The 22320-nt window shown below is 39.5% G+C and overlaps 1 protein-coding gene across 1 annotated transcript in view; it reads right to left on the bottom strand.

Annotated features, from left to right (window-relative positions):
• Positions 1-9099: 9099 nt before the first annotated feature.
• Positions 9100-22320, bottom strand: part of ABCA12 (ATP binding cassette subfamily A member 12) — a 130880-nt gene continuing 117659 nt past the window's right edge. Inside the window, exons 47-51 of the mRNA XM_063302960.1 lie at positions 21498-21601; positions 12977-13069; positions 12373-12478; positions 11467-11604; positions 9100-9501 (exon numbers count right to left, since the gene is read on the bottom strand). Coding sequence (XP_063159030.1) covers positions 9424-9501; positions 11467-11604; positions 12373-12478; positions 12977-13069; positions 21498-21601 — 519 coding nt within the window. The 3' untranslated portion in view covers positions 9100-9423. The remainder of the gene's footprint in view (positions 9502-11466; positions 11605-12372; positions 12479-12976; positions 13070-21497; positions 21602-22320) is intronic.

Raw genomic sequence — 22320 nt, 5'->3', positions numbered from 1 at the left:
CATAACCAGTTCCCATGCCATGCTGGTGCTGACACGTGCTTCTGTTTGGGAGGGCGCTGCTCTTGTTCTTTGTACCAGGCACTTTGTAATGTCTATTTGGGTTCTCTCGCCTGTTCAAGGACACTTTCCCGAAGACTGGCAGGAACCGTTAGGAACACCTGCAGGCTGCAGGGAGTGGACTCTTTCTGACTCGGGGGGGAGGGATTGGAACTGTCTAAGCTTTAATTGTTTGAAAGACCTGCACTTTTGCCATTCTCAGCTCTGCTCTTGAACTTGCATACTATCCAGTAATAAATAAGATATCCATAAGCTTCTTGTGTGAGTCTGGTTGGAAACTTGGGTAGGCGTTCATCACAGAGAGACTGACTGGCCCAAAGCCATCTAGGGACGCTCCATGGCTAAGGGTGGACTAGACCCTGGGTCTTCTTGTTCCTATGCCTTAACCAGTGATCAAACGTGCCTTCAGAAAGGCTTCTGATCAAAATGTCTGTAGAAAACGAACGTAAGTCCCCATTTGCTGGTATCTTCTCCTATATAAAACTGAATAGTGATTGTCCTATGAGAGATTTCTATCAGTGTAAAATACAATCTATAAAATATTTTAATTTAGTATTTATTTTACATTTCGTATATTTTTGCTGATAACAAAATTGAGGTTTTCCTCACTCCAAATGCAAATAATGTCTGTTCCTTAATTTCAGCCACAGTATCTATTCAATCCTTCTTCACTATTTCTTCAGGGGCTGTAGCAGTCTTGCCATAGTGTCCTTGGGTATTGGTATATTTCTTCCTAGACACGCAATTTTCTTATAAGCTAATGGGGCATTCATTAGTTTAAGTAAATGCTTGGTGTATGTGGGAATGTATAAACATATAATAGTTCTGATTTCTTATGATTCTGATGGCCCTGACACCAAGGCAAAATTCTGAAAGTCTTTCGGATTTGGCACTGCTTGTTAAGATTATAGATTCTGCAGAAAAAGTTAGGAAATACTCTACTCCATAATTTTAATATCCCTATCTTTCTTGTTTGCACATAGGGTGACCAAGATGATTTGATGATAAATGTAATTAATAGTGGTTACAGTGGATATCTCTTTTTCACCTTTTTTTCTTCTTAGCTGATCAGATTATTTTCTTTGGTGTGAATGTTTTAATGATCCTTAACTGACTCATAATACCTTTCATTACTCACTTAATTGCTTCCCATTGAATTAAAATAGATGTTTCAGCTAAATCATTTTCTTTTAACCAGTTTATTAAAATTCTATTAATATTTCCCTTTGTTGATTGGATTATAGGATGGGATTAAATTTCTCAAAATAAAAAAAAATGCCTACCTACCACTGGCTGCATTTCCATTAAATAGTATGATCTGTAATTCAGATATGCCCAGTTGTGGCTCTTTGTACTGTTTAATAGTGATTTCGATTCACATATAATCTACAGAGAATAAAGGTTAAAAGTTCCCAGTGTTTCTCTTTAACTATTTAAATTTGATTATATCTTACACTTCTTTCCCTCTATTGATCTCTTTTCAGTTTATACCTGTTGCTTTAATATTTACATCTCCCCCACTATTAGATTTTACAAGTTAATTTTTTTTTTTTACTTTCTTACCATTTTCTGTGAGAACTGGGTTTGTGCAGTGGTCTTGGTGAATAAACTGATGCAAACGTGTACACTTTTCCATTTAAACAAATAAATACGTATGTTTAACATATATATACGCATATTCTCTCTCATATTTAAAAACTATATTGTTTGATAAGAACAGTAACCCCCTTAATTGTTTGACCCTGGAGCAAAATACTGTTTGCCATAATATTTATTCCACCCAACTTAAAAAAAAATTATTGAAGCATAAGTACACATCTTAAATAAAAAATATTTTATAATTTGGTATTTTTTTAGTGTATTTCCTTAAATTTTAACATTAAAAGATGTTACTCCAAACACCTCCACCATCATAATAAACTATTTACAAGCTTCACATACTTCTGAAGTCTAAAATTTAAACATTTGTTCCATTACTAAACTGCCTAGCAAGCGATAGATTTGACTGAGTTGCTTAAATCCCAACCACCTAGTAGCTCCCCCTCTCCCATTCCCCATTACGCAATATTATATTTCCAATCTCAGAAATCACTCTTACTGTTATGAGAGCCAAGACACACATCAACTATATGGTCCCAACACAAAAACTGAAGTTGCTGTTTGCCTTGCTAAGTACATTTATTACACATAAAGGCGCAAGGGAGGTAAAGTCTCTCCCTAAATTTTATCTCTGCAGTGCAGCTAGTTACTTCTTTTTATAATTACTAAATAAATATAAGTGACTGTTAACAAAAGTTTTGAAGTGCTTTGAACAAAGTAACCTGGTGTTTTTACTTAATTAAATTGTTTTTTGGTGATGTCTCCTAAAAGCTGAGATTGTTTGTAGTTTATATCTAGAAACTAGAATATAAAGGGGTGGGAGTCATAAGATCATTGGCGAGTAACGAATTGGCAGCTAATGGACTGAATACAGCTGCAAAGTGAAGTGTTTTAGAAATTACTAATTTAGCAAAGAAACAAAAGAAATACAGGCATAAAGGAAAAGAAAAACTGAACAAAGGAAACAAGACCCATTCTTTTCAGTGTTCCATGCCAATGTATAAAGTATGAGTAACAAACAAGATGAGCTGGATTTTGTGGAGCACAAAGGCAAGTTTTATATAGTAGGGATTATAGAAACGTGGTGGGATGACACACCTGTGGAACATTGGGCTTGTTGGGTACACTTTGTTTCAGAGGAACAGGCAGCACAAGAGAGCAGGTTGTATGTATCAGGGATGAACTTACTTGTACAGACTCCACTGGACTGATGGTCCAGTGTTGGAGTGTTGAAGCAACTGGGTTAAAAAAAAGGGGGGGCAAGCTAACAGAAGTGGGGGTCTTGCTTGGAGTCTGCTACAGGTCACCAGTCAGAAAAGATAGATGAAGACGTACTTAATCAGGTAACTGAAGCTTTAAAAAATAATGAAGTAGTGGTGATGGAGGATTAAACTCCCCAGGCTTTTATTGGAAGACTAATTCTGTTAAAAATGTCAGATACATTCTTGACTTGCATTGGTAATAATTCTATTCTATTTCAAAAGGTTGAGGTGGGCAGTGAGGGGAACCATGCACTGTTTAACAAAAAGCTTGGTTTAAAAGAAAAAAGTAAAAGGATTATTTTTGTAAGTAAAAAAGAAATAGTAAGAAGATGCCTTCAAAGACTTACAGTATAGCCAGCAGGTACTGTATTTGAAAAAGAAATTAAAGAGATATCTAGGAGATATCTAGAGGAGCCAACATGGTTGATTGGACAACTTACAAATGAGCTGAGACCAAAGAAGGATGCTTAATGAGAATGGACAGAAGGACTAATAGCCAAGGAAGTATGCAAAGCTTTTCAGCTCAGAAATGTAGGAATGAAGTCAGGAAAGCAAAGGTGGAAAATAAACTGAGGCTAGCAAGAGAGGCAAAATCCAGCAAAGAGGATTTCTTTAAATATTTCAAGAGTGGGAGGAGGACAAAGGAGGCAGTGGGCTCATTGCTCACTTCAAATGGAGAGATCTGAACAGATGACCAAGAGAAAACACAGGAACCCAACTCCTATTTTGCTTCCATATTCACTCTGAAAGGAAATGGTAATTTGAGTGGAATGGTGTGGGAGAGATGCAGGTCAGAACAGATGTGGTAAAAGATCCTCTTTTGAATCTCTTTAAGTCCCTAGGCCTAGATGAAATTCACCTTAGAATATTGAAGGTACTGGCTGAAAGCTATCAGGGCTTCTGTCAATTATCTTTGAGGAATCCTGCAAACTTGGGGAGTGTCAGAGGACTGGAGAAGGGGAGGGGGAAAAAAGAGGATCCCCATCTATACCTGAAAAGATGTTAGAACAGATAATAAAGCAAGTTGTTTGTAAGCATACCTAAGACAATGCCATAATTGGTAAGAGTTAGCATGACTCTGTCAAAAATAGGTAATGTGGGACAAAACTTGTCTAATTCTTTAACAAGTTAAGTATTTTAATGGACAAGATGCTACCATGATTTCAACAAAGCTTCTCACAAGGTTCCAGATGACATTTTCATTGACAAGCTGCTAAAGTGTGGTTTGAATGGTGCTGCAGTGAAATGGTTCCACAACTGGCTGGCTAACCACACTCAGAGAGTCGGTGCTAATGGTTCTGCATTGCATTGGACAGCAGTAATCAGTGGGGTCCTTCATGGATCTGCCTTTGAGCCAGTATTATTCAACTTTTTATTAATGATCTAGGTAACAGGATGGATGGGTTGCTGATCAAATTTGTGGATAACTCAATACCTAGGATGACAGAATGAGACTACAGTTTAATCCAGATAGTGTGGAAGACTGGACTAAGAAGATGTCTTTTATCAGGGAAAAATTACATTGTGGCGGAAAAATGGAACACATTTAAGATGGAGGATTTGTAGCTTGGAAGCACTACATTGGAGTAGGGGACATTGACAACAAGCATAACAGGAACCATCGGTGTGGAACAGCTGCTAGAATAGGTAAGAGACTTTTGGGCTGCATTAGAAGAAGTGTATGAAACTCTTATTCTCCTCTATTCTACATTGGTAGGATCATACCTGGAGACTCCAGGACTCTGGGCACCACATTTCAAGAACATTTTGAAACATCATTCATCCATTAGATACTTTTTCCAAAATGTAAAAAAATGCATTGATGTTTTGAAGTCCTGAAGTTAAATAATACAGATGAAAGCAGAGGGCAAAAGCAAATTGCTGAAGAAAAAAAAAGACTTCTAATCACAATAATTGGGTGGTATCCATGATGAATTCTCCTCCTGTGAATGTCAAGTTTGTAAGGGGTATCTGCAAACAGAAATGGCATGCTTATTTTTCAATCTTTCCTAAATAACTTTTATATTAACTTTGGTAAGTAGTGACTGTGAATTACAAATAGATTTTTGCATCTCATCTTTAAGGGAGCCATGTTACCATTGATTTTATTTTTCATTTTAAAGAGGAAAGAGAAGAACCCCAAACATACAGGAGAAAGAATACTGAGGTTAAAGAAAGAATGTAGCTCTAGATACAGAATCTTAAAGGTTGGAAGGGGCCACTTAAGTCACTGAGTGCTATCCTTTGCTCAGTGTAAAAATCCAAATTAAAGTATCTATGACAGATTGTTATGAAGAGGAGCCCACCATCTCTCCAAGTAATTGATTCAGTCATGAATTGCTCTAGGTGATAAGTTTTTCTAACATTCAGATAGAATCTGCCTTTGTATAAAGCCACTATTTTGACACTTCCATTCTGGAACATTAGAAAAAGGGTTGTGATATTCTTCTGTGTGACGTCCTTTCAAGTATTTCAAGAATGCTATAGTACCTGAGTCTTTTCTTCTAAAGGCTGAACATGGTCAACTCCTTTAGTCTCTCTATATAGGATTTACTTTCGAATCCCCAGAACATCCTTGTTGGCCTTCCCTAAACTTGTTCCAATTTCTCTAAATACTTCTTGAAGTGCTGAGTCCAGAATTAGACTTAGCACTTGAGTTGGGTTCTGACCAATGCAAAATGAAGTGAAACTATAACATCTTAAGTATTACTGGAAACTATACTATGAGCTTAGATTCATTTAAACAAAATTGTGGGTGCACTAATTTTAGTTTTTTTCTCTACTCGGGATGTTAGACCTGGAATGGAATTGAAAAAATCTCATTCTCAGAGGATGATCTTGGACTATCTTGAAATCTTCTTATATTGTATCTTCTGTTCATTGCCAGGCATATGCATTAAGCTGCCACCCAATTAATACTTAATTTTTAGTTATTAAAGCTAGAAATGGTAACAGTAATGCCATCCCATATTCCAGAGTCTTACTGAATTTAATGAGACTTAACCCAGGATAAGTGGACTTGTTTTCATGTAAGTGGTAATGTAATGTTACAGTTTGTTAAACCATTTCAATAGATTATGTTTTCAGAGGATGGCTTTCTCATTCCACCCCTCTCAATCAAACATAAAACAGCACAGGACAAATCGGAATGAAGACTCCTCTTCTACCTAGCATATGCCCCTGACATCATAAAGAGAAGTGCTGCCTGGAATTAGAGATTGGCTTCAAAGCATTAGCATTCATTCCCTGAACCCTTTGCAGCTACAGCAAGTCTATCATTAAAGAAATGGGTAATTTGATGCTGTGTGTCATGCAACGGAATGCAAAATGTGAATAGCAATAATACTGAAAAGCAGAAAAAGAGCTAGGAAGCACTTGAAAATGCATTATGTTGTTTTCCGTAAGTAGCTTGTTGTAATTCTGGTCATGTTATCTATAGTCTTAGGGCTATAATAATTCAGTCCTCTGCAGAATTTGAGGAACTGAATATAGTTTCATGATGTTTTTGTTTGGAGTTTGGTTTTGGCATAGCAAAATAATAAGATTTAAGAATAAAGTAGCATTTGGAAGAAACAACATGAGCACAAGCAGTTTTTAAGAAGAAAATACTATTTTGGATTTAAAAATTGACTGAAGCACTAAAATAGTTTTGAAAACAAAATACAGTTCTTTATGAGAAAGGTCTTGATAGCAGCATATAACCAGTTTTTGGAAACTAAATGAATGAAGATAAAATATTTCATTGGCTGTTAGGTTGGTGATTCCCCTACAGCCACCCAAATCTCAGGGTATTGTGCTTTCTCATGATGTAGTCTCTTCTATAAGAGCCAGGAAAAAAAAACAATTTGGATTGGAAGGAAAAAGGAAGAGCAAAGGCAGGTATTTCTGTAATCTTGAAACATTTCTAAAACCTTTTAGAATTTCTAAAGATCACTTTCTAAAAGACTTCTAAATCTTTTTTAAAGATACTTTTCTGAGTTTCAAAACATCAACAAATAAAAACACAAGGCTTGTGCTTTTGAGTCTGTTGACTCCTGGCGACTGTTTCATAAGGTCCCTGTGGTTTTTCTTCTACATGTTGCAAAAACCATGGCAATATTTGCCCTGTCCCCACGAGCCGTGCTAGGGTAGGAAGGGAGCAGAGAGACCTTCCAAGCTACAAGAGGAGGCAGAAATGGGGTCCCAAAGCAGTGTCTTATTTTAATTAAGCCAAAATATTCAAGATCTAAATCCAAGAGGCATAAACCTAGGCAAAATCAGGTAGAAGCCACAGCAATCCAGAGGTTCAGGACAGGACTGCAGGTAGCTAGATGTTCCCAATGCAGGTAAAGGTAAAGGTAAAGGTTTCCCTTGACGTAAAGTCCAGTCATGTCCGACTCTAGGGGGCGGTGCTCATCTCCATTTCTAAGCCTTAGAGCCGGCGTTGTCCCTAGGGACACTTCCGGGTCATGTGGCCAGCATGACTCACGGAACGCCGTTACCTTCCCGCCGAAGCGGTACCAATTAATCTACTCACATTTGCATGTTTTCGAACTGCTTGGTGTGCAGGAGCTGGGACTAGCAACGGGAGCTCACCCCGCCGTGCGGTTTCGAACCGCCGACCTTCCGATCGACAGCTCAGCGGTTTAACCCGCAGCGCCGCATCCCTATATCCCAATGCAGAGTCACCCTAAATATTAAGATTCATAGCCCAGTTTCCAAGCATCCATCCACCCAGTCTATGTAGCTACCAAACTACATTTGCTCATCAGATCTGGTTTACTTGGGAGCATTGGCTTTTCCCCACAGCCTTGGTCTTTTATTCCTCTCAGACTTCAGATTCTCAATCCAATGTCCCCATGGACTTGAGGTGGTTTTTTGAGGAGTCCAAATTTTGGGGGCATTTTATTAACAGATGCCACTCCTGCTGGATCAGAATTCATGACAGTAAGTGCCCATTCTGGTCTGCTTCTGCTTCCTCCTCTTCTTCCTCAGTGTCTAAGAGACTGAATTATGGTAGCAAAATGTTTATGCTTTCTTTCTTTTGGAGAGAGGAATTAGAAAACACATACATTTGACTCTCTCACCCCTCCTATCACTATTCTTGTCTATCAATATCGTGGCAGGGGAATGGATGGTGATTGTAGCAATATTAGGACACATTAAGGACTGAAGAGGAATGCGTGGCATATTTATATTGGTACTACATCTATATAATATTGTTCAGCAGGTGAGAGAAACCAGCTGGTAGTGTGTGGGCCCCGGAGCTAAGCGCCATCAGGCCTGGTAGATGGGAGATCTAGAAAATACTAGAGCCATAGGCTTGTCTGGGAAGTCAAAAACATCCCAGAAGGCAATCACAAACCTGTTTTATCCTCTTAGCACAAAAACTGCATGCATGTGATTTTTGAAGTCACTAGGAATCAGCTCAAATGAAGTTTGACTAAATTCAGCTGTAACTTTTAGGGCACTTCCACTGTACATTTCTTCCACTTCTCCACTGCTGATTCACCAATTTAACACGGACTTGTGATTGCTTTCCCTTCCACTGATCTTGAAATGTACCAACAGGCAACGACCACTTTGAGCAGATCACTGCTCTCTCTCCAGCTCACCAACAGGAAGAATGGGAAATATAATTCACAGTGCCCTGTCCCATCAAACTACTTGCAAATGCTGTTGCAGTAAAAGTCCTCTTACTCTTCACTCCATACACAGGAGATAAAACAATCTGTTAGTGCTCATGTATGTTTACAGAGTACAATGTATGTTTTTGTTTATTTGCAATGAAAAAAAAAGTACTTACTACAAAGAGACAGGTATGAAATGGTGAAGCCACTATCAATATTATGCAATATTACCCAAAATTGCATGCAGGCTATACTATAGGTGGCCAAATTTTGGCCATTGTTAAGGAAATATCTTTTGCCATGCTTTCATACATCCATCCATACCCATCATCTTCCTATTCCCTTTTGGGTAAGCAACACTGTGCAAAGATATGGAAAATGAGTAAGAAAAAGACAATTAAAGCATTTATAGAAAAAGGAAAGGAAATATTCCTAAAACTAGTTTATATCCACACCATTTGCTAAACAACTCCATACCTTTCTATCCAAAAGACTCTTTTGCCAAGAGGCTAAACAGAGGTTCTAGAAATTAACAGATTATGCAGTCATTTTCAATAGTTTTATTTAACATTGTTATAATCCATATATATAGCATATTCCTGAACACAAAGCAGCTCTTCTTTTTTAGTGAATATACTTCTTGGGAACAGGAGGGGGGGAAAAAACTTCACGAACACATGAAGAGAAATATCTGCTATGTATTCTTTGCGTAAGTAATTCATGAAACTTGGGAAAGAAGTAAAAGACCAATCTGATATAAAGGGGTGTTCCTTCATTCAGGATTCATGGTCAGGATTACAAAATGAATACATAAAATGACTTGCAAAAATAAAGCCCTAACACAGCAGTTGGGAATTTTTGACATAAGGCTTAGTAAACAGCAGTTAAGTGTTCCCTTAAGCTTCAGAACTTGTATTGGAGATTGCATCTGAAATATCAGGGCTAGTCTGAGCTTTAGCGAAGTTGATGAAAACCTAAAATGAAACAGAAACATACATGAAATTAAACACGTTCTGTTTTACAGAAATTTTCTAAATGCACTTCTTACACCCAGTGTACGTACCTACTTATGACAACAACAAACATTATAGTCAAGGAGCAGAACAAAACAAAAACATAATAGAAGTCAAATAAAATGTTTAACTGTATTAAACAAAACTAATGTAAGATTAAATAAGATAGATATTTGACAGTGGTCTGGATATTAAGTCAAATAAACATCAATATAATCATATGACAAATTCTTCAATTCAATTCAAAGCTTACTTCAGTCAAAGACCAGTATAGAAAAAAACAACAAACAGTTTAAAAGTAGAAGACAAAGGCCAGATATCAAACACAAGCAAAAGACTACAACAGAATATTATGACTGTTTTTACCAGTATAAACTGTCTATAATGCTAGGAAACAGGGTTTTTGTCTTAAGTACTTAACATTAGTGATGTCAAATTAAGATTCTAAGACAGAACTAGGCAAAATGTAAACTCTATCTATATATTTATTGCAAGTTATTCAAGGGTTAGCCACAATTGTGCTATGTTACAATTGTGGGGGTCAGTCAACTTGGATCTTATCTTGTGGGCAGCATAATAGTATTTGGCAACGTCCAGGGAGGTCGAGTCTCTTTGGTCCGAAAGAAGAGTTTGTACACAGAAGGTATGTCAAATCCTTGTAACTAGAAGGCAACATTTAGCAGCCAAAACATGATTACCAATCACATTGTTTTTAAAAATCAAATACCAGATATTTGGAAGTGGGAGCAGCGTACCAGGAGATACAACCTTCCCTCTCTGGTCCAGTATCACTAACAATTCCACCCAGATTTGACAGTTAGTAATAGGAAAAACGGTACCATTAGCACCAAGGAACCCCACTCTTTCTCATGTCGATTGTTGTGCATGGAGGAGTCTGAGGAACATTTTTTTTAAAAAAGAGACGGGCTGTGAGTGCCATCTGGTATTTAATTTAGCAAACTGCGTTACCTGATGTGTTATCAACACACGTCAGGATATTTATGAGCAAGTGAAGATAATTATACTTTCCCATTAGTTAAGACATCTTGCTTCTCATAAACCTTGTGTAATTTCTTGCCATATGGATATATGTGTACATACGTGTAACTAGTTTATGTATGAAATCTAAGCATTTATGTCCTGGTTGCTAAAATGAAACAGTTGCTTATCAAGGACTAAGAAATCTGCAGATACTGCTAAGATCTCTCTTACCTGGCAGCTCACATATCACATTCACAACATTCAACCTAAATGAATGAATGCAGCACACTGTGGCTCCTTCCTGTTCAGACATCAGATGGAAGGAATCTCATGCAAAACCAATTAGCTCACGTGCCTCTGGCTGGTATCAATAGATGATTCCTGTGCTGGGGGCCCAGGGCTTACATTCCACCCAGAGAGGTGGAGCACAAATGAAGTCTATATGGAAACACATCTCCCGTACACAATAGACCTTCACACTTCAGCCCTTACTCCAAACGACCTTTGATGATAAAGATGATTGTCCTTTTGCTATGGAATTCTTTCCCCAGCTATCAAGGGTGTTATTTTCTAGGTATATGGCTACAGTTCAACTATTCTTTCAAGTCCTTGATCATTAGGAATACTGAATACATTAATATTCAGGTTGTACTGTTCAGATGTTAATATGGTATTTTATGTTGCTTGTAATAGCAATTTATTATCTACTTTGAAGATGCACTAAAATGAGATGGAATATTTTAAAAGAAAAAGAAATTAATTAGCTTTCTTGTAAATTTTTCAGAAATGGACTTAAATTGCTTATGTCAGGAAGCTTTAGTTGTAAGCTATCTTGCCTCAAACTAGGGAAAGAGACTCAGTGTCCCAGGGGCTACAATCCAGAAGTCTTTGTCTCTTACAGTTTAACTCTGTTATGTCAACAAATCAGACAAGTTTACTGCTTACCTCTTCCAGAGTTGTTTGACTCACAGAAAAGTGTTTAATTTCAAAGACTGCTTTGTTCATTTCCAGAAGTTGAAATATGTTTGCCACACCTCCTGCAGACACTGAGATGTGATATTCCACCATGTTCAGTTGATGGTCCTGTATAAATAAGATTTATGGCAGACAAATGTCGATTTGGAAGTTAAATATTGATGTCCACCTGACAGTGTGTTTCCAATCTTGGTCCACTTGTGCCTGGCATTTTTCCAGGATTGTGCCAGTTGTTTCATAACACTAGTGTACAGCTATTCCCCAGGGCCTTCTCTATTAATCCTGGATGCTTTTTCACAACTACTCTACAAGGAGCTTGAGAATCAACTGAGAGTCAGAGTCATTATGTGCTGGATGACCTTGCAAAGGAACCTTACAAAAGTGTGAATTTTGACTTCTGTTTTCTTCTTTTTGTAAGAATATAATGAGATCCTTAAAGATGAATGAGAAAAAAGCCGTAAAGCTCATGGCATGCTCTAATTTTATACAAAAATGACCCTTGTGATATTTGGCTGGTAGTATTACCTTGAGTGCTACAGTTAATTCAGGATACTAACAGTTTCTATCACAGCATTAATTTATTAAGAATCATTTGGCCTCTTTTTAGTTTGTGGCTGGATTGAACAGGCACTCACATTATTACGTACTCTTCCATACAAAAAAATTATTGTAGTTTTTTTGCACTTTAGGGTTTAGGGTTTGCACTTAGCCTTATTGATATGTTGATACAGTGCTCATTTAAGCGCATGAAAGAATATTCCATCTTGTTAGAAATCTCCCTGCAGCCTGGAGATGTAACCAGATTTCTAAGTGAAAACTTGACCGTTGTTAATGACACACAGACATTTCATAATATAGGCATGTAAAAATATGTACCCTTAAATGTGTATTTGGAAAGTTTGTTTGCAAAAATTGTGTCAGCTTCTCAATGCTGTCTGCACTGTTATTCAGATGCATCTTCACAGTGAATCCTTTTCCAAATCTAGAAGAAAACATGGAAAATATATTTTATTGAATAGAAAATGAAATAAAAATTCTAATCCCAAGCAGTACTTCTAGAAAACCAAATGAATCTAATTTCTAGTACAACCAAAAGCACATTAAGGATCTGGGTCAGCTTCAAATTTCAGAAGGTTAAAATTATCTGAGTGCTGCAGTGTAGGTGTTTTGCATAGGTAGGGCTCCTACCTATGCTGAGTCTTATGCTGCTCATCTGTTGGTGCTTGAATATGATAAATCATGCTCCAAATTATGTAAATTATGGTACAAAGATGTGGTGTAAAGCAATGATATCATTATATCAGATGCCCTTGGTTCACTTATCCATAAAGCTAAAACATGACTTGTTCAGTAATTTTTGAATAATTTCCCCCCTTAGTCCTATAACAGAGCAAAAATTGCTCTTACATACTTTACTCCTTGCTCAGCTGGGTGGCACAGTAACCTGTAAGAGCTGTCACAAAAGAGACATTTTACCAACCTGCTTTTTATGTGCTGCAGTGAACCCAAGCACTGGAAATGTCCATTTACCATGATAGCCAGGCGTGTGCAGAGAGCCTCACATTCCTCCATGCTGAAAGCCAAAAGGAATTGCAGTGTCAGCATAAAAAACTGGAACAATGCCTGATGATTAGAACACACCTTGTTCTCTGCAATCGTCTCAAAAAAATACCCAATCTATACATCGATCAATGATAAGCAAGGGGGACTGAAAAGTATGAATTCCTATCAGTTTAGCAGGATAGTTGTACAATCCAGTTATAATCAGAAGCACTGTTCTCTCACAGAGAAGATAGTGAGAATCACATTTCACAAGATTTGGAAGAAGGATTAGAACTGCTTGAAAGGCTACTCAAATATTCAGAGGAAGATTCTCTTAGAATGAAAACACCAGGAACAGGGAAGAAAATATGTTTTCTATTAATTTAGTAGCAAATCACTTAGAATCAGTGCTCTTGCTAATCAACAGTGGAACCAATTTTCAAGGTGAGTTCCCCTGCTGGATGTGTTTAAGTAAAGGCTGAGTAGCCATCTGTCTGGGGTTAGTTTGGATTCCTACATAAAGCTGGGAGTTGAACTCAGTGGCCTAAATGGCCCATTCTCTGTGATTCTAATCTCACTCTCCAACTGTTTTCCTCAACTTGCCACATTTGGTTTATCCAGGTCCTGCAGGATAGGTTCTGCTAAGGGCAAGGATCCCACAAGTCTATACTGCACTTGGACAAATGATGAATCTGCTGTGCAACAGTAATATGGACCTAGGAATGGAGTTGAGCTTACAGATTTTGAAGAAAAGAATAGACTTCCCATCTTCTATTGGGATGAAGATCAATTGGCTAGATCAGACAATGAATTCTTTCTGTCTAAAGGCAGAAAGGTGGGATTAAGGCATTAAATAAAAACTTGCTATTTCATGATACAACTTGTTTGAAGACAAATATGTAATTATTCATTAATTAATGTTTAATTACCACTCAAGTTCAATCATGATTTTTTCCCTACCTTTCTTTTTACATGCAGTTTTATAACAACTGTCCCTTTGTGCAATGTAGACTTCTGAGGATCCATGGGATTTCAGAGCTGGAAGGGGCCATTAAGGTCACTGAGTTCAATTTATTTAATAGAGACATCCACTCAGAAGAATTGCAGAGTGGGGCAGCCAACCCTGGATGTTCCCTCCACTCCACCCTAGCCACTTGCCAGCCTTTTGCTTATCCCATCTTTAAACCATCTGGGGTCATGGAACCTTCACAGATTGGACTTGAGCCCAGCCAGCGTGCAGTGATCCCAAGTGTGCAGTGATTCCCAGTATGCAGAGGCCCATCAGAGTTCTCCACTGAGTTAGACTTGCCATTACAATTGTAAGGAGGTTGCTGGACTAAATTCCTCCAACACATTGCCTTCTTTGAACTTCTCTGCACTATCGTCTTAAGCTGCTTGACTCCCATACGTAAACCAGCTGGAAATGAAGACAGTTGAAGAGTTTCCTTTCTGGATTTTACTGCTTCCCTCCACTTTGGCTGCAATGACGGCCTGGTGTTCTCCCCATACTGCACTTACCATACCCCCAACTGGTGGATTCCCCTGGTTCTTCACCCCTCCCACCTGTGCCGGCAGAGCAAGCACCAACAGCTTTCCTTTCATGCATGAGTCTTTAAGGACATGTGGTCTCCATGATAGACATTATTTATGAGCTGCCCTCTGTTGACTGCCCCTCATACTTGACACCCTTTCTGTTGTATCCTCTAGTGGACTGGGAAAGAAAAAGAGAAAGAAAACATCACCCTTTTACCATTCTTCCCACCACTTGGGTTGGGAGACAAAACTGGCATAAGTTGTGTCCATTTTACAGGCAGATCGATCCTTAGCCTTTGGAAGCACAGTCTTCCTGGGTCCCTGAATTGCTCCTGTAGATGTGTGCTCCAGAGCCTGGAAGAGCTGGCTTTCTCTGATTGGGACCCCAAATCAGATAAGGGGTCAAGTTTCTGTCCTTTGAACTGGTATGAGTTTCCAGAGCCAGGGGAACCTCATGGCTTCAGGAGATCAATGAGCAGACCCTGCCAAACAACACTGGCAAGCAGCTATTGATGGGGACCCACTATCTAGTTGTTTATAGACTTGCAATGCTTTGGATTAGATTGGGAAGTGGTGTTTTGGAGCTTTTGCAGCACAAACACGGAACCAATCTGTGATTTACTAAATCAGCTGCATCCACGATCGCACAGCTGCTTTAGTGAGTCATAGATAGCTGTTGCATTCAGATTCCTGCATACTCCAAAGCACCTCTTCCTGATCATATCCAAAGAACTGCACAGCTATATTAATTGTTGCTTAGATCTACTTTTATTTGATTCTCTTCTTGCTGGTCTGCTGGTTCCTCTGTCAGATCTTGTTGCATTGCCTTCTTTTTTTATTCTGGTATGTCTTCATTTTTGCTCATCAGCTGAAGTGCAGCCATTCACTGCTCAAATCCTCTAACTTTTTCTTGAAGTAATAGTGACCTGGCTGCCACTATATGGCTGGATGTTTTCAGGCAGGAATGCAAACATACCACAAGCACTGCAATTCACAACTGTAGATTCCTGCCTATTCATCTTCTGCTTCTCACAGAAATGCTTTTATTTCTTGTTCTATCCTCAGTCACTTCAGTTAGCTAAAACTTGAAAATTTATTAGGGACTTCCCACTTGAATTCCCCCACTGAACTCTCCTTTAACTGAATTTGCACACTTCGCTTGCTCTCTGAAAACCGATTACCTAATATTCCTCCGACAGGCTCTGCAACGGCAGGAAGATTCACTGTTATCCCAAATGGGAAATCATCAGCAACACCATGAGGACTGAGAAGGCACAATCAGGGTATTAGCCATGTTCTGGCAAATGCTACTTTTGGAAGCCCACTTTTCTTATGATGTGGATGGCTTGTCAAAACATGGTTTAGCAACATGTTTGTGTTGGCTTGGTTAACTTGATTAGATATGCTTTCATAACTGGGTTTTTTCATATTGTGAAATGCTTCATTACTATTATGTATTTTGATGGTGGAGAACGCAGTATGGAAACTCCTCCAGTGGGAGGAGATGGGCAGTGACAAATTTGATAGATAAATAAATAAATAAATAAATAAAATGGAAACACTATACAGTATATATACACAGGTAGCAGCAATACAGGTTTGGATTAACTTTGGAACCTGTCTAAGGAGTTGCTGTCTGGAAGGCGCCTCTATTTAGACAGCTACCAAAGGAGCACCATCAAAGAAAATGTGACCCTTGGAGTTCAGCTGAGGACTCTGGGCTCCAGAAAGTCTGCTGAATTGGTGAAAGCATGGAAAGCCATGTCCAGAAGATCTTCTCAATATTTGTTCTTCTATTGTTCTATCATATTTTTGTGTTTGGCTGTGACCTTCCTTGGAGATTAGTTTCCATAGAAAAGTAGGATATAAATATTAAATGCTAAAATAGGTAGTTTTTGTTGTTTATTCGTTCAGTCGCTTCCGACTCTTTGTGACTTCATGGACCAGCCCACACCAGAGCTTCCTGTCGGTCATCAACACCCCCAGCTCCCCCAGGGACGAGTCCGTCACCACTAGAATATCATCCATCCATCTTGCCCTTGGTCGGCCCTTCTTCCTTTTGCCTTCCACTCTCCCTAGCATCAGCATCTTCTCCAGGGTGTCCTGTCTTCTCATTATGTGGCCAAAGTATTTCAGTTTTGCCTTTAATATCATTCCCTCAAGTGAACAGTCTGGCTTTATTTCCTGGAGGATGGACTGGTTTGATCTTCTTGCAGTCCAAGGCACTCTCAGAATTTTCCTCCAGCACCACAGTTCAAAAGCATCGATCTTCCTTCTCTCAGCCTTCCTTATGGTCCAGCTCTCGCAGCCATATGTTACTACGGGGAACACCATTGCTTTAACTATGCGGACCTTTGTTGTCAGTGTGATGTCTCTGCTCTTAACTATTTTATCGAGATTTGTCATTGGTCTTCTCCCAAGGATTAAGCGTCTTCGGATTTCCTGACTGCAGTCAGCATCTGCAGTAATCTCCGCATCTAGAAATACAAAGTCTTTCACTGCTTCTACATTTTCTCCCTCTATTTGCCAGTTATCAATCAAGCTGGTTGCCATAATCTTGGTTTTTTGAGGTTTAGCTGCAAGCCAGCTTTTGCACTTTCTTCTTTCACCTTCATCATAAGGCTCTCAGTTCCTCTTCGCTTTCAGCCATCAAAGTGGTATCATCTGCATATCTGAGATTGTTAATGTTTCCTCCAGTGATTTTAACTCCAGCCTTGGATTCCTCAAGCCCAGCATGTCGCATGATGTGTTCTGCGTACAAGTTGAATAGGTAGGGTGAGAGGATACAGCCCTGCCGTACTCCTTTCCCAATCTTAAACCAGTCCGTTGTTCCGTGGTCTGTTCTTACTGTTGCTACTTGGTTGTTATACAGATTCTTCAGGAGGCAGACAAGATGACTTGGTATCCCCATACCACTAAGAACTTGCCACAATTTGTTATGGTCCACACAGTCAAAGGCTTTAGAATAGTCAATAAAACAGAAATAGATCTTTTTCTGAAACTCCCTGGCTTTTTCCATTATCCAGTGGATATTGGCAATTTGGTCCCGAGTTCCTCTGCCTTTTCTAAACCCAGCTTGTACATCTGGCAATTCTCGCTCCATGAATTGCTGAAGTCTTTTGCAGGATCTTGAGCATTACCTTACTGGCATGTGAAATGAGTGCCACTGTTCAATAGTTTGAACATTCTTTAGTGTTTCCCTTTTTTGGTATGGGGATATAAGTTGATTTTTTTCCAGTCTGATGGCCATTCTTGTGTTTTCCAAATTTGCTGGCATATAGCATGCATTACCTTGACAGCATCATCTTGCAAGATTTTGAACAGTTCAGCTGGGATGCCGTCGTCTCCTGCTGCCTTGTTATTAGTGATGCTTCTTAAGGCCCATTCAACCTTACTCCTCAGGATGTCTGGCTCTATCTCCCTGACCACACCGTCAAAGCTATCCCCAATATTGTTATCCTTCCTATACAGGTCTTCTGTATATTCTTGCCACCTTTTCTTGATCTCTTCTTCTTCTGTTAGGTCCTTGCCATCTTTGTTTTTGATCATACCCATTTTTGCTTGGAATTTACCTCCAATGTTTCTAATTTTCTGGAAGAAGTCTCTTGTCTGTCCTATTCTATTGTCCTCTTCCACTTTCGTGCATTGCTTTTTAAAAAATAATTCCTTGTCTCTTCTGGCTAACCTCTGGAATTTTGCATTTAATTGGGCATATCTCCCCCTATCACTGTTGCCTTTTGCTTTCCTTCTTTCTTGGGCTACTTCTAGTGTCTCAGCAGACAGCCATTTTGCCTTCTTGGTTTTCTCTTTCTTTGGGATGTATTTTGTTGCCACCTCCTGAACAATGTTGCGAACTTCTGTCCATAGTTCTTCCGGGACCGTATCTACTAAGTCCAGTCCCTTAAATCGATTCTTCACCTCCACTGCATATTCCTTAGGAATATCTAGCTGATCTGTGGGTCTTCCCTAATCTCTTTAGTCTGATCCTAAATTGTGCAAGAAGAAGTTCGTGATCTGAACTACAGTCAGCTCCAGGTCTTGTTTTTACCGACTGTATAGATGTCCGCCACCTTTGGCTGCAAAGGATGTAGTCAATCTGATTTCGGTGTTGTCCATCTGGTGAAGTCCATGTATAAAGCCATCTCTTAGGTTGTTGGAAGAGAGTGTTTGTTATGCAGAGTGAGTTGTCTTGGAAAAATTCTATCAGCCTATGTCCTGCTTCATTTTGTTCTCCCAGGCCATGCTTACCTGTAATTCCAGGTGTCATTTGACTGCCCACCTTAGCATTCCAGTCTCCTGTGATGAAAATAACGTCTCTTTTAGGCGTGTTGTCCAGTAGGTGCTGCAGATCCTCATAGAACTGCTCTACTTCAGCTTCTTCAGCATCTGTGGTTGGGGCGTATATTTGGATCACTGTGATGTTAGATGGCTTGCCCTGAATTCGAATTGAGATCATTCTATCGTTTTTTGGATTGTATCCAAGCACTGCTTTAGCCACTTTACTATTAATTATGAAGGCTACTCCATTTCTTCTGTGGTCCTCTTGTCCACAGTAGTAGATCTGGTGGTCATTTGATGTGAAGTGGCCCATTCCAGTCCATTTCAGTTCACTGACGCCCAAAATGTCTATCTTTAATCTTGACATCTCACCAATAACCACATCTAATTTGCCCTGGCTCATAGATCTTACATTCCAGGTTCCAATGGTGTGTTGATCCTTAGAACATCGGATTTGCCGTTCATCACCAGCACCGTCGGCCGCTAGCCGTCCTTTCGGCTTTGAGCTAGCTGCGTCATCACGTCTGGGGCTAGTTGAACTCATCCTCTGTTCCTCCCCAGTAGCATTTTGACCATCTTCCGACCTGGGGGTCTCATCTTCCAATGGTATACCGACATATCTCTGGTTGTACTGATCCATTTAGTTTTCACGGCAAGAATACTGGGGTGGGTTGCCATTACCTTCCCCAGGGATTGCATTTAGTCTGACCTCTCTGTCATGACCTTCCCGTCTTGGGTGGCCCTTCATGGTTTAGCTCATGGCATCATAGAGGTGCTCAAGCTCCAGCACCACGGCAAGGTAACGATCCTTTGCTGAAGAAAATAGGTAGTAATTATTCTAAATATTTATTTATATTCATATTTCAAATTTCGTCACTGCCCATCTTGCATGAAGCAACTCTGGGCAGCTTACAATAAAACTAAAAATAAATACAAATTAAAATACACTAAAAAAACCATACTACTTAAATACAAATATACTGTAGATGTAAGTAGAAAATATAAAATATAAAATCCAAATCCAGGATGGCAGTATTAACAGTTCTTAATTTAAATGTGTAAATTCATAAAATCATGGAGCCTCTTTAGGGTGCTAACCACCCCCAAGATTGGCTTCCCTCCTTCCTGCCCCAAGTGAGATGGCAGAGCCAGGTTTGTACCCCTTTCTGGAAGGCCAGGAGAGTGGGGCCTGCCTCACCTCTGGGGAAAGGGTATTCCACAGGGCGGGTGCCACAGCAGAGAAGGCCCTCTTCCTGGGCCCTGCCAATCAACAATCTCTCATGGATGGGGTCCGTAACGTGCCCTCTCTGCCTGACCAGATGGGATGGGTCGATGTAATAGGGATGAGATGGTCCCTCAGGTAACCTGGACCCATGCCATGTAGGGCTTTAAAGGTGACCTAGAAGCAAACTGGCACCCTATGCAGCTCCTGCAGCAAAGGTGTTATGTGTGCCATCCTTGGGGAATTCAAGACTGCTTGCACGGCCGCATTCTGAACCAGTTGTAGCTCCCAGATACTGTTCAAGAGTAGCCCCATGCAGAGCGCATTGCAGAAGTCTATGCGGGAGATGACTAGGGCATGAGTGACTGACTGGAGGGACTCCTGATCCAGGAAGGGGCATAACTGGTGCACAACATGAAGTTGAGCAAAGGCCCTCCTGGCCACAGCTGCTACCTGCTCTTTGAGCAGGAGTTGTGAGTCCAGGAGGACCGCCAGATTCTGTACCGGTTCTGTCTGGGGCAACGCCATCCAGAACCAAAGATTGTAAATTCCTGGATACAGAGGAGCCCCCAACACACAGCTATTCTGTCTTACCAGGGTTCAGCTGAAGTCTGTTGTTCCCCATCTACAGACCTCTACAGCCTCCAGGCACCAAGAGAGGGTGGCCACAGCCTCACTTATGTCACCCAGGATAGAGATGTATTTCATTTCATTTCATTTCATTTCATTTCATTTCATTATTTTATATCCCGCCTTTATTATTTGTATGCTACCTCATCCCATGGTGATGGATGAGTTCACCCAGTGATTTCGTGTAGATGTTAAAAAGGAGTGGGGAGAGTACTGAACTGGATCTCTCGCTCCCTATCAGGACCAATTGGGACCGGCCCCGAAGGAAGGATATGAACTTGTGCATCAGACAACAAGAATAGAAAGTTAACTATTTGTCAAGGGCATACATTTTAAATCTGTTTTCTTGTTAGACATGAATATAAATCTCAGCCCTCCAGTGCCACAGTCACTAACAGTTAACAACATAAGCTTCCCAGACTTGACACAAATAGGTAAGTTCTTTGTTGCAGAGAAAGAGGTCACATTTACTGCAGAATACAGGAGTCAAGCCCTAAATATATGTCACTCCCAGTTTTTAAATCCTAGGCCTTTTCCGCCTGCCCTTTCAGGTGAATGGCTCTTTGGCCATTGTTTTCCCAGCCTTGAGAGTTGGAGAGGTCTTACTTTACATGACTCTGGCCTCAGACTCATTGTTTCCCACCTTGTTGGCCTCATTTCCTACTCTGCTACTTGAACTTGAATGAATAAATAAGCCAGAACACCTAACAGGTGAACAGAAATATATTATACCTCATAAAGAAATACTGTATGTAGAGCTGAACATTTTCATTATGCATCAGTTTATATATGCTACCTGTGTGAAGTAAATATCACTGAACACTGGTTCTGCACTTCCTCGGTGATGATTTTCCAGAGATGCCTCTTCGCATTAGGATCCATGCCAGAACTTGGCTCATCCTAAAATAAAATCATTTGACAATGAATATTACAAGTAAAGAAAAGGGTTTTTTCCTTAATATTTTTAAAAGCACTACTAGCCTTCATGTTAGTTCTTCCAGCATTTGTTGAATGTTTTCCTAAAAGTTTACAACATAATTTCTGCTACACTATGGTAAAGAGTGAAATTCTTCACTCACTTGTGAATAAGGCCATCTTAGGAGGGCTTCCTATTGAGTAAAGAGTCATAGGACTTCACTGTTAAGCAACAAAAATGGCTAGACATTGTACAAAAGAAAGAAAGAAAAAAGATGGGAATTCTTAGCTAGGAAAGATGAGTTTCTGATTTAATTAAGGATGAGCTGAATTCCATTAGATCTGAAATACAACTGGTTGTTTATTTTTTCCTTTTTTCCTTTTCCTTTTATTGACTGAAAACAGAAAGAAAAATAAGCAGTACATGAAATGAAGTTCCTTCTTCCTTTTTTGAATTCTTCTCAAAAACTCAGGGGAGACATGTTGTGCCATTGTAATGTCAATACACATATGGTGCTATGAGGCTAGATGTCATACAATGTACACCAGCACTTACTTTTTGTGGGAATATGTTATACATACTGTATTGTATAACACAAACATAAAAGGTGGTATCCAATGTTTGTCAAGCAGATACCTCTGATACCCTTTCTTCAGTCCCTCCAAATATGCTTTGAAGGTTCTCCCAACACACCAGAACAGAT

This window comes from Candoia aspera, chromosome 1 (assembly GCF_035149785.1).
Source record: "Candoia aspera isolate rCanAsp1 chromosome 1, rCanAsp1.hap2, whole genome shotgun sequence".
Taxonomy (NCBI): domain Eukaryota; kingdom Metazoa; phylum Chordata; class Lepidosauria; order Squamata; family Boidae; genus Candoia; species Candoia aspera.
Note: the sequence above shows the minus strand (reverse complement) of the source record. Positions and strands in the feature narration are given on the sequence as shown.